Source organism: Scyliorhinus torazame, chromosome 2, assembly GCF_047496885.1.
Source record: "Scyliorhinus torazame isolate Kashiwa2021f chromosome 2, sScyTor2.1, whole genome shotgun sequence".
NCBI lineage: Eukaryota > Metazoa > Chordata > Chondrichthyes > Carcharhiniformes > Scyliorhinidae > Scyliorhinus > Scyliorhinus torazame.
The window spans coordinates 216,708,697-216,722,215 of NC_092708.1; the positions used below are offsets into that span (position 1 = coordinate 216,708,697).

Sequence of the window (13,519 nt, forward strand, 5' to 3'; positions counted from 1 at the left end):
AAAAACTTAGATTAGAAATCTTCTTTTACACCTCCGAACACCCCAAGGCATTTGACAGCCAATGAAGTGCTTTTAAAGTGCAGTCACTGCTCTAATGTCGAGAAAGGCAGTAACCTGGTGCACAGTGAAGCCCCACAAACAACAATAAGATAATGACCAGATAATCTCTTCTAGCGATCTTGGTAGCGAGATAAATATTGCCCAAGGCAACTGGGAAAATCCCTCTGCACGTCTCTCTATCATATCTTGGGATCTTTTACAAACACTTGACAGAGCAGATGGCAGTTCAAATTATTGTCTTGTCCGAAAGTCAGTGTTTCCAACAGTGCAGCACTCCCTCAGTGCTGCATGGAGTTGACAACCTAGACTTTGGGCTCAAGTCTCTGGAGTGATACAGATAAGCAAGCAGTGGAAACGTTAGGGGTAGAATTAAGAAATAGAAAATAATTTAAGTTTGCACTGAGAATTGTTTAGGGCTCCTAGTAGCAGCTGTGTAGGCAAAGAGTGTATTAGTGCAGAGATTAAATTTACTGCATGTCTACTGTACTTTCATTTTCATTTCAAGTAAAGGCATAATGGTTTTAATGGAGGATATCAACTTTCATAGACTGGAATGAGAGACAAACTTCAGTCAGAAACGTAATGGATTTCTTAAATGTATTCAGCATAATTTTCTACAGCAACATGTGCAGGAACCAACAAGGGAGCAGATCATATCAGATTTAATGAGCAACAAGTCAAATTTAGCTATAGCCTAATGGTATGTGTACATTTATTTAGTAGTGACCATAATGTGGTTTGAGTTTAATGTTACGTTTGAGAAGGAGAAACATGGAACAAATATGAAGATTCTAGATTTAGATAAGGATGACTTCAACAGGATGAAAGAGACTGGCCATAGCAAACTGGACTGTGTTAAATCTCCAAGAAGTCCAACAGTCTATCATCTGTTGTTGGGAAATTACTAAAGTTTATAGTTAAGGATGGAGTTGCTGAAAAATTACCACTGATCATAGAGAGCCAGCATGTATTTTTAAAGGTACGGTCATGCCTGATGAAGTTGAATTAGTTTTCCAAAGATGTGACTAAAGTAGTGAATCTAATAATGCCCATGTTATTTATATGGTGGCATGTGAGAGTACCTTTAAGAAATGGATGTGTAAGGAATGTACCTTTAAGAAAACAGTGATGTCCGAGAGTGGGTGGAGCTCAGCTCAGGTCAGCCATTTTGAAGTTTCAGTTTAAAAAAGCTGGTCTTGCTCAGAGCAGTTTAAAAGTGCCTGGCTGTTTTGCTGTGAGCTGATTAAAAGGAGAAAGCCAGTTTGAAACAGCAGCTTGAGAAGTTCTGGTTTGCTGGGAGTTGCTTGAAGGGGGAAAGCCAGTTTGAAAAAAGCAGCTTGTGTGTGTGTGTGTGTTTCCAGAGAGCTGCAGGAAGGAAAGCAAGGTGCTGGAGCTGAAGTCAACCAAGCTGATATATCTTTGCCACCCAACAGAAAATATATATTAACTGTGACTGGTGTGTTACTGTTTTGAAGGTTTAAAGCCTTTTGGATGTTTGAAGGAACATTTTGAGGGATTATTTAGTGTTGTATTATGTTCGGGGTTATCTTTGAAGTAAGGGGTGTTAAGGGATCCAATGTTTATTTAAAAGGTTAAGTTGAGTTCATAGAATAAACATTGTTTTGTGTTAAAAACCACGTGTCCATAATTGTAATATCACACCTGCAGAACAAGCCGTGTGCTGGAAAAGCGACAATCCATTAAAGGGAGAGGTTGGTTGAACTTCATGATACATTTTGGGGTTCTGAAAACGCCGCACCCATAACAATTGGGGGCTCGAGGTTGATAAAAGTCTATCTATTGGATTAGCTTTTGTGAACTTAAAGACAGTGAAGGATTATTGCTTTTCCAGTGTGGTATTTTAGTTTAAGTGGGGAGAGTGTTGTGAACAATGGCTCTTTCGGAAGCTCAGAAGTTTTTGGGGGTGGACACGGTGACATGTGATACCTTACGGACAGAGACTAAAAACAGACTGTTAGGTTTGGCAAAAGGATTGCAGTTAACACTGCCTCGCAAAATACGAAAAGATGAGGTACTTAACGCGGTAGCAGCGAATTTACGTTTGCCTGTGATACATTCTGACTCATTAATTATGGCAAAGCTCCAGTTGCAGATTAAGCAATTTGAACATGAAAAAGAATTAAAGCGGTTTGGATATGACATGATAGAAAAAGAAAGAGATAGAGAGCGAAGAAAGAAACAAAGAAAGAGATAGAGAGGAAAGGGAAAAAGAGTTTGAACTTCGGAAAATGGCTCTGAAACATGAAAATCAGTTAAAATTGGCAGACGCAAAGGGACACGTACAGTTGGAGGAGCTGGATGAGGATAATGAGACAGAGCTTCATAGTCGAAGACATGGTGGGTATCTATTTAAATATGTCCAAGCATTGCCAAGGTTTGACGAGAAGGAGGTAGAAGCATTTTTCATTTCATTTGAGAAGGTAGCTAAACAAATGCAATGGCCACAGGACATGTGGGTATTACTGATTCAAACAAAGCTGGTAGGTAGGGCTAGTGCAGTGTTTGCATCACTACCGGAGGAGGTATCTGGGACGTATGAGGAGGTGAATAAATCCATCTTAAGTGCATACGAGCTAGTGCCTGAAGCTTACAGACAAAGGTTCAGAAATTTAAGGAAAGAATTTGGTCAAACATACATGAAGTTTGAAAGGATCAAACAGAGTAATCTTGATAGGTGGATAAGGGCTTTGAAAATAGACTAAACGTATGAAGCTCTCAGAGAAATTATACTTTTGGAGGAGTTTAAAATTCAATTCCTGATGTAGTGAGAACTCGTGTGGAAGAACAGAGGGTTATAACTGCGAGATTAGCAGCGGAAATGGCAGACGATTATGAATTAGTTCATAAATCAAAGATTGGTTTACGACATCAGTTTCAGCCGGTGAGGGATAGAAACTGGGGACGTGAGAAATACTCAAGTGGTAAAGGTGATCTGATGGGAGACAACAAAGGGAGTGTACCTCAGATTAAAAAAGAAATCCAGGAGGGTGGAAAAGAGATGAAAAGTTTCAAATGTTTTCACTGTAATAAACTAGGCCATGTAAAGTCACAGTGTTGGTGGTTGAAGAAGAGCACTGGGAAGGCTGATGTGGTAAAACAGGATAAGACAGTGAGGTTTGTCAGAGTGGTAAAGGAAAGCCCAAGAGAAACGAAGGAGGTGCAAACGATTGTACAGCCTGTTCAAGAAGTAATTGTTAAGAAGGTGCCAGATGCCTTTAAAGAATTTACTTGTGTGGGTAAAGTTTACTCATGTGTATCAGGAGGAGCAGGTAAAGAAGTCACAATTTTAAGAGATACAGGGGCTAGTCAATCTTCAATGGTAAGAGATGAGGAGTTATGTAGTTTGGGAAGAATGTTGCCAGAAAAGGTGGTGATATGTGGAATTCAGGGCGAGAGGAGTAGCGTTCCATTATATAAGGTAAGGTTGGAAAGTCCAGAGAAGAGTGGTGAAGTGGTAGTAGGAGTAATAGATAAACTATCTTGTCCAGGAATACAGTTTATCTTGGGTAATGATATAGCTGGATCGCAGGTGGGAGTGATGCCTACTGTGGTTGATAAGCCAATGGAAAATCAGACAACTGAAGTGTTGAAGGACGAATATCCTGGGATTTTTCCGGATTGTGTAGTAACAAGGTCGCAAAGTCACAGGTTAAGACAAGAGGAGAAATCAAAGAGTGAAGTTGAAGTGCAATTGTCAGAAACGATTTTTGATCAGATGGCTGAAAAAGAACAAGAACAGGTGGAGGATGAGGCGGATATTTTTAGTTCAGGAAAATTGGCGGAGTTACAACAGAAAGATGTAGAAATAAAACGGATATATCAGAAATCATATACGGAAGAGGAATCTGAGAGTATACCAGAGTGCTATTACCGTAAAAGTGATGTCTTGATGAGAAAATGGAGACCTGTACATATGCAGGCAGATGAAAAGTGGGCAGACGTACATAGTATAGAGTATAGAAAGGAGGTGTTGCGAGTTGCACATGAGGTACCAGTGGGAGGTCATTTGGGAATAAGGAAAACTCACCGAGTGGGTCATGTGAATATGCTTAAAGGGTACTTTGAAAGGGAAGGAGAGAAAAAGGAGATTTTAATGATTCTAACTCAAAATGACGAACCAAATCCAGATGGCTGTGAATTTGACATACCTCAAATTAAATTGGAAAATGAGGATGTTCTTAAAAATTGGGATGAATTGTTAAGTTACCTTCCAGACGAAAAACGAACTGACCTGAAAGAGTTATTGATATCACATGGGCAAGTTTGTAGAGCTAAATTGGGAAGTACTAAAATGGCTATACATGATGTAGATGTGGGAAATGCTGTTCCTATCAAACAACATCCATATAGACTTAATCCTTTAAAATTGGCACAAGTTAACAGAGAGATTGAGCATTTGCTTAAAAATGGCATAATTGAAGTGGGTTGCAGCCAATGGAGCTCACCCATAGTGATGGTACCTAAACCAGACGGTGCCCAACGGTTGTGTGTGGACTATCGAAAGGTGAATGCAGTTACAAGAATGGACTCTTATCCTATCCCACGTTTGAAGGATTGCATTGAGAACGTGGGACAATCTGCTTTTATTTCCAACTACCAGACATGGAAAGAACATTTAAAACATCGTGTGGAGTTCTTCGATCGACTTCAGGCGACGGGTTTGGTCATGAACCTAGCCGAAAGTGAATTTGGAGAACCCGAATCACTTTCCTTGCGGAGTTTCCGATACCCTCAAGATGAAGGGAAATAATGCGATCTCTTAGCATGAATGAATTTGATCGAACCTTTGTGCAAAAGATTTGTAGCATGGTTGCTCCACTGAAGGACTTGCTAATGAAACGTCAAAAATTTCAATGGTCAGTGGACTTTCAACAGGCATTTGACTGCCTGAAAGCTGTGATCACCAATGCTCCTGTATTGGAGAATTGCAAGGGACTCTGTGCTCAGATTGAACTAGGGGCAGCATGGCAGCATAGTGATTAGCACGATTGCTTCACAGCTCCAGGGTCCCTGGTTATATTCCAGGCTTGGGTCACTGTCTGTGCGGAGTCTGCACATTCTCCCCGTGTGTGCGTGGGTTTCCTCAGGGTGCTCCGGTTTCCTCCCACAGTCCAAAGATGTGCAGGTTAGGTGGATTGGCCATGCTAAATTGCCCTTGGTGTCCAAAATTGCCCTTAGTGTTCGGTGGGGTTACTGGGTTATGGGGATAGGGTGGAGGTGTGGGCTTTGGTAGGGTGCTCTTTCCAAGAGCCGGTGCAGACTCGATGGGCCGAACGGCCTCCTTCTGCACTGTAACTTCTATGTCTATGTCTAAATTATCTGAATCTAAAGAGAAATGCCGAGGAGTAGAGGAACGGATGGATCGTGCAAAGACTTTGTTCAAAGAGACTGTCAATCGAGAAGGATTTCGGTTGGAGGACGAAGAACAAAGAAAAATGGACTATATTGTTATACCTGTTTGCGTGTTTTTTTTTAAACGAAAAGGTATATTTACTGTGTACATTTCTTAGTGGATAGTGCAAAAGTGAAAAATGAAACTATCTTGAAGTTGGGGGGAGGTGTCATGTGAGAGTACCTTTAAGAAATGGATGTGTAAGGAATGTACCTTTAAGAAAACAGTGATGTCCGAGAGTGGGTGGAGCTCAGCTCAGGTCAGCCATTTTGAAGTTTCAGTTTAAAAAAGTGCCTGGCTGGTCTTGCTGAGAGCAGTTTAAAAGTGCCTGGCTGTTTTGCTGTGAGCTGATTAAAAGGAGAAAGCCAGTTTGAGACAGCAGCTTGAGAAGTTCTGGTTTGCTGTGAGTTGCTTGAAGGGAGAAAGCCAGTTTGAAAAAGCAGCTTGTGTGTGTCTGTGTGTTTCTAGAGAGCTGTAGGAAGGATAGAAAGGTGCTGGAGCTGAAGTCAACCAAGCTGATATATCTTTGCCACCCAACAGAAAATATATATTAACTGTGACTGGTGTGTTACTGTTTTGAAGGTTTGAAGCCTTTTGGATGTTTGAAGGAACATTTTGAGGGATTATTTAGTGTTGTATTATGTTCGGGGTCATCTTTGAAGTAAGGGGTGTTAAGGGATCCAATGTTTATTTAAAAGGTTAAGTTGAGTTCATAGAATAAACATTGTTTTGTGTTAAAAACCACGTGTCCATAATTGTAATATTACACCTGGGGAACAAGCAATGTGCTCGGAAAAGCAATAAATCCGTTAAAGGGAGAGGTTGGTTGAACTCCATGATACATTTTGGGGTTCTGAAAACGCCGCGCCCATAACAATTGGGCTTCCAGAAAGCATTTGATAAAGTCCCTTATAAGAGACTGCTAGCTAAAGTTGAAGCTCATGGAATTGAAGGTAAATTATAGACCTGGTTAGGAAACTGGCTGAGCAGACAGTAGGCAGAGAATAGACAGATATTCTAATCAGCAGGATGTAATGAGTAATGTCCCACAAGGACTTATACAGTAAATTCTCACTTAAAGTTTTAAAGTTGCATTCCTGAAAATTGCAATTGGATGTGAAACAACTTGAAGCAAACAGATTTTCCCACTACAACTAATGTAAAAGCTCGGTAAAAGTTAGGTTTTGTAGGACCTTTTCCATCAGCATTAACAGGTCTGCACCTTGGTGTAACTTGTTGTAGGAAAATGCCCATCATCATGAATGGATTCTCAACACTAGTTCTCAGATGAATATTCTAAGCCAGAGTTTATGGACGCGATTCTCCAGGAAAATTTCTCAGTGTGGTAGCGAGCAGGAATTGCCGCGAGCCACCCCGACGCTCGACCCAGCGAGGCCAGCAACACAATTCAATGTTAATTGGTCCACTTTACAAGGCCCCACAGACGTCTCGCCACAAATGATGGCAGATTCACCGGGACTGCGCTCGCCAACTCCCTGCTGACAAGGTCGAGCAGCACTTCAAGTGCACTTGCTCAGTCAACCCCAGCCAGCTCACAATAATGACATTGAGGAGATCCAGCTCCCCATGTGACCGCCAACCCGCCCTCCACCCCCTCCCCCTTCAACCCTCCCTTCACACCCTCCCTCCCACCACTGTGAACCACAAGTATGGCTAATAATGCCCCTTCCGTATCCCTTCAGGAAAAACTCTCCCATAATCGTCGGGAGAAGGTCCAGACTGGCGGAGGGATGCCGGACTTAAGAATCCTCACTTCCTTCGAGGAGCGTGCCTGGAGGTGACTGGGGTGCCAAGGACAGATCGTGCACCGACGCGGAGACTGGCGGACACCGCCGAGGTAAAGAACCTCCTGGCTCCACCCGGAGGACCAGTTAAACGTGAGTTGTTATGGCCTTACTGACTGATTCTTCCCACTGATCACATGCCCATTCTCCCGCAGGTCGACTAGCCGACGGCACTGGCTTATCCCAGGCTGCACCCTCTCCTGATTCCCAGGAAAACACCTCGGAGGAGAGCTTGAAGGATGCAATCGTAGTCGAGGCACAGCTGTCATCTCCACCCTCCATCAGCGCAGATACACACACCTCGGTGGGACACGTTAGTGGACAGGCTTCGGGGGCACAATCTGGTGAGCACCACACTGCTGATGATGCACATCATGTGGAGGCAGGAGCCCCCTGGCGAGACAGCTGGATCCCTGGACCCACTGGGTCCCAGCCTGTGGTACAGAGGTACTTGGAGCTGATGGGGACGATGGGGAGGAGCTGGGACATTCAGAGGGTGATGTCAGTGTAACTCCAGCAGATCCTTAGCCGATTGGAGGAGCCCCAGACGCTACGGGCACAGGAAATGGCACCGGCAATGAGTGGCACAGAGGGCAACACTGCTAGGGTGGCAACTGCAGTGGAGAGCCTGGTGCAGGTTGTCTAATCAGCACCAGCATGAGCAATTGCTGGGGAGGCTGCTGAATGACAGGAGGCCGTTGGATATCAGGTGGCTCCCGTTAATGGGCTTAAGTGGTGATAATTGGTTTCTCGCCTCGCTAGGGCGAGATTCTGATTTCGCCTACGGGAGCGGGGTGGTTGCATTGCAAACTGTTTGGCGCCTGGCGCTGTTCTTGTTTTTGGCCTCTCCCTATATCTTTGTTACTACTTCATAGAATTGTTGCCATAAGAACACAAAGCATGAGGCAAGAAAAAGTCATCCAGCAGATTAATTTAGCTTCTTCGAATGGGAATTTCAGCTGCTAAATAAATCTAGGCTAGGGTAAACCATGTAAATTGATATACTATATGGTAACAAGAAGGAGATAGATATATTTCTGATTTTAAAAACGGGTTAAAGAGATATGGGCACCAGGTGGGGAGGTGGATTTAAGACCAGGAGGAGGTCAGCCAAGATCTGATGGAACACGCTCGAAGGGTGGAATTGCCAACCTCTGCTCCTAATTCCTATATTAATATATAAAGTGAATGTGCCAAATGGACATGTGTAAGGCCAGCCACTTTGCCAGTGGGCCGACGAATGGCAGATGGAGTTTAATTTAGATAAATGTGAGGTGATGCATTTTGGCAGATCGAATCAGGCCAGGACCTACTCAGTTAATGGTATGGCGTTGGGGAGAGTTATAGAACAAAGAGATCTAGGAGTACAGGTTCATAGCTCCTTGAAGGTGGAGTCGCAGGTGGACAGGGTGGTGAAGAAGGCATTCGGCATGCTTGGTTTCATTGGTCAGAACATTGAATACAGGAGTTGGGACGTCTTGTTGAAGTTGTACAAGACATTGGTACGGCCACACTTGGAATACTGTGTGCAGTTCTGGTCACCCTATTATAGAAAGGATATTATTAAACTAGAAAGAGTGCAGAAAAGATTTACTAGGATGTTGCCGGGACTTGATGGTTTGAGTTATAAGGAGAGGCTGGATAGACTGGGACTTTTTTCCCTGGAGCGTAGGAGGCTTAGGGGTGATCTTATAGAAGTCTATAAAATAATGAGGGGCATAGATAAGGTAGATAGTCAACATCTTTTCCCAAAGGTAGGGGAGTCTAAAACTAGAGGGCATAGGTTTAAGGTGAGAGGGGAGAGATTCAGAAGGGCCCAGAGGGGCAATTTCTTCACTCAGAGGGTAGTGAGTGTCTGGAATGGGCTGCCAGAGGTAGTAGTAGAGGCGGGTACAATTGTGTCTTTTAAAAAGCATTTAGATAGTTACATGGGTAAGATGGGTATAGAGGGTTATGGGCCAAGTGCGGGCAACTGGGACTAGCTTAATGGTAAAAACTGGGCGGCATGGACTGGTTGGGCCGAAGGGCCTGTTTCCATGCTGTAAACTTCTATGATTCTATGATAGAGTACTTCCCAAATGGTGAAAACCTAGAAACTTAGGGTGCTATGAACATAAATCATTAAAATTTCAGACAGGGGCAGCACGGTGATGCAGTGGTTAGCACTGCTGCTGCACGGTGCCGAGGACCCGGGTCGATCCTGGCCCTGTGTGGAGTTTGCACATTCTCCCTGTGTCTGGGTGGGTCTCACCCCCACAATTCAAAGATGTGCAAAGTAGGTGGATTTGCCACCCTAAATTGCCCCTTAATTGAAAAGAAAAGAAAAAAATGTCTCAGAGGTACAAAAACATAATCAAAAAGGCTACTGAATTGCTTGCCTTTATATCTAGAATAGATACAAGAGAGTGGAAAGTGTGCTGTAGGTATACAAAGTACTGGTAGCAGCATTCATTTCTGGGCATCACACTTTAAGAAGGATCCACTGGCCTTGGAGGGAGTACAGTGTAATCTTACTAGATGATACCTGGACTCAAAAGTTAAATTTGACAAACTAGATATTATGCCTGGAATTTAGAAGGTTAAAAAGTGAACAACTATAAGGTGGATAGAAATAAATTATTTTGGCCGATTGGGAGATATTGGGCAGGATTCTCCGAGCCAAAATCGCGTTCAGCGCGGGGGTGGAGAATGGGGGATAGAGAATGGGGTCCGGAGAATCGCCGCCCAATGCGCCGCCGGTCGGGGGCCGTTGGAAGAGGCCCCCGCTGCGTTTCTCCACGATCGACCGGCCGGTTCCACCTGGCAGGAGCTCGGACTCGTGGGTGCACTGGCCATCCTGGTGCGGGACGTCCGTGATGGACAGGCCCACGATCAGACTTCCGCGCTGGCCCGCTGTGTGGCTCCGCCATGTTGCGCGGGGGCCGGCACGAAAACAGCCGGCGCGCGCATGCACGGACCCGCGGCCGAAGTGCAGGGCCCCGTATCGGCAGCAGGAGCTGCGTGGTGCACGCCGGGGCTCTGCTATTCCTCTTAAAACCGGAGAATCACTCCAGACTTTTTGAAAAAAGTGATTCGCGCCCGTTTTCTGGCGGGCGTGGGGACATAGCCCCATTTTCGGAGAATCCCGGCCCATAAGTCTTAAAATAAGAGTCAATTATTTCAGGAGTGACGGTAGGAAACAATTTAGCCCCATTTTCGGAGAATCCCGGCCCATAAGTCTTAAAATAAGAGTCAATTATTTCAGGAGTGAAGGGAGGAAACAATTTAGCCCCATTTTCAGAGAATCCCGGCCCATAAGTCTTAAAATAAGAGTCAATTATTTCAGGAGTGAAGGTAGGAAACAATTTAGCCCCATTTTCGGAGAATCCCGGCCCATAAGTCTTAAAATAAGAGTCAATTATTTCAGGAGTGAAGGTAGGAAACAATTTAGCCCCATTTTCAGAGAATCCCGGCCCATAAGTCTTAAAATAAGAGTCAATTATTTCAGGAGTGAAGGTAGGAAACAATTTAGCCCCATTTTCAGAGAATCCCGGCCCATAAGTCTTAAAATAAGAGTCAATTATTTCAGGAGTGAAGGTAGGAAACAATTTAGCCCCATTTTCGGAGAATCCCGGCCCATAAGTCTTAAAATAAGAGTCAATTATTTCAGGAGTGAAGGTAGGAATCAATTTAGCCCCATTTTCGGAGAATCCCGGCCCATAAGTCTTAAAATAAGAGTCAATTATTTCAGGAGTGAAGGTAGGAAACAATTCGATCCGCAAAGGCATTCACAAATACTGAATCAATTGTTCATTTTAAACCTGGGATTGACAGGTTTCTGTTAACCAAGGATAAAAAGGATAAGGAACAATGGTGTGTATACGGAGTTAGGTCACAAATAAGCTATGATGTCACTGAATGGGAGAAGAGGCTCAAAGAGCTGGATCATCTTGACCTTCAGACACAGAGGCAAGAGTGCTTCAAGAGAAGCAATTCAGTAGCCTTTCCAATACATTCCAGTGTTTGCAGATGTACAGAAAGTCTTCCAAATGTTGATCAATAAAGTTGAGTCATCCTCAACTCAAGTCAATTTCAACTGATCTCTGGCAGACAACTGAGGAAGGTTGTTAAGTGAAAACATCTGGAAGAATTTTTCCCGCAACATTGGAATAAAGTGATCACCGCACTCATCCTAAAATATACTGCACATGTGCCTTGTGGACAGACACGTTTTATAGCAGCATCTGTAGATTGCCCAGGCTTATTTCGAAACTGCCAGAAACCAGTTCCAAGCAAGGCATAACACGAGTGGTGCAGCAAGTGAGCAATGTGGTTGCTGCCCAGATACAGCTATTTCCTTCGATCTCTCTCTCTCTCTCTCTCTCTCTCTCCCCCCCCCCCCCCCCGCTTGTGAATACAGGAATCATTACTTACTTGTCTATGTCATCAGTTATGCATTCCTTCTCTTTCTCCTTACTCTGGTTAAACTCCTCCTCAGTCAGATGATGAAATGGGTCCTGCAAACTCTGTATGTTTAAGAAAAAACAGCCAAAACATTTAAAGTCTGAAAATAGACCTTGTAAATGACAACTAGACAGTATTTAATTATTCCTGGGTCTAATATTGCAAGGGGGTGGATTGTACATGTTATTGAGTACTGGGGTATGAAATGGTGACTCCTTTACTAAACAGTCTCATTAACAATCTGCAACAAAACACAACTTTGGGTCTGGCATTAGTCAGCAGTGACTGATATTAATATCATAGAATTTCAGTGCTGAAGGAGGCCATTTGGCCCATCGAGTCTGCACCAGCCTTTGGAACGAGCACCCTACCCAAGCCCACACCTCCACCCTATCCCCGTAACCCCACTTAACCTTTTTGGACACTAAGGCAATTTAGCATAGCCAATCTACCTAACCCGCACATCTTTGGACTATGGGAGGAAACCGGAGCACCCGGAGGAAACCCACGCAGACAAAGGGAGAACATGCAGACTCCGCACAGACAGTGACCCAAGCCAGGAATCGGACCTGGGACCCTGGAGCTGTGAAGCAACTGCGCTAACCACTATGCTACCGTGCTGCCCCAATGTCCGTTGATGGTACAGTTGTCATGTCTGCCCTCTCTCCTCTCAGATAGATTGAAAAGATCCCATGGCATTAATTGAAGAGAACCAGGAGGTTCTCCCCAGTGTCCTGGTCAATATTCATCCCTCAACCAAATTAGATCCATGAATCTTTTATATCACTGTTGTTAGTGGCGTATAAATTATCTGCTATTGTTTCCCAAATTAGGTACAAAGTAAAACTGCACATTTGTTTTAATCTTCAAGCAGGTCATTGCCTCAGTGATACTGACTGCAGAAATTCCTTGACCAACAACACTCCCTGCAATGTAAGGTGAACTCTCTGCTTGCAATTCAAGTCTAGTTGGCCACTTGCTCCACGAACGAGTTTTGATTATCCATTATTATTCCATTTATATACAAATGTAAATTGAACCCCTCACTGGTCAGGACCCCACGTGGCTAAGATGCCAGGGAAGCGGCCTGCTCCCAGCTCTTTGATAAGCATCTCTATTGGTGACGAGAAGCTAACAGTGCAGCCTGGGAAAGATCAGCTCCCCTTTTAAAGAAACAGGTGATGACACTAGAAAAACAAACTGTTGGCAGTGGATGCCTTTGGTAATGTTTTGAGGTGTTGAAAGTTATTATATAAATGAAAGCGGAATCAGTCCAAATTTGACCCTATGCAATCTCATGGCTACTGGGATTGCAGTCACATTCACACAAATGGACAGCATTATATCTTGTTTGTTTTTTGCACTAAGATTGAGCGCTCAAGGTATACCAGAATCCCATTTATGACTGACCACATAGTATACTCGAATATTGCTGAAGAGACATGTTGCCAAAGCTTTTTAACTGACACTCATCAGGACAAGAATGCCAAATTTCAAATGATCACAACAATTTATACTACAAGATAAAAGCATGCTGATTGGTTGATAGATCGTCTTTGTCAAAGTTTTATAGCACAGAAAGAGGCCCATTCGACACATCATCTCTGTGCCAGCCATCAAATATCTATCTGCTCTAACCCCATTGTCTGTAGCCTTGTATGCTATGGCATTTCAAGTGCTCATCAAAATGTTATTTAAATATTGAGGGTTCCTGCGTCGAACACACTTTCAGATAGGGTGTTCCAGGTTCCCATCACTCTCTAGGTGAAAAAAGGTTTCCTCAAATCCCCTCTAAATC

At 43.7% G+C, this 13,519-nt stretch overlaps 1 protein-coding gene across 4 annotated transcripts in view; it reads right to left on the reverse strand.

The window, feature by feature from the left end:
* The window catches only part of ical1 (islet cell autoantigen 1-like), a 324,958-nt gene that overhangs the window by 140,449 nt on the left and 170,990 nt on the right, over positions 1 to 13,519 (reverse strand). For all 4 annotated transcript variants that reach the window (XM_072483779.1, XM_072483797.1, XM_072483788.1 and 1 more), the window contains one exon: positions 11,692 to 11,783. In XM_072483779.1, the coding sequence (XP_072339880.1) occupies positions 11,692 to 11,783 (92 nt within the window). The remainder of the gene's footprint in view (positions 1 to 11,691; positions 11,784 to 13,519) is intronic.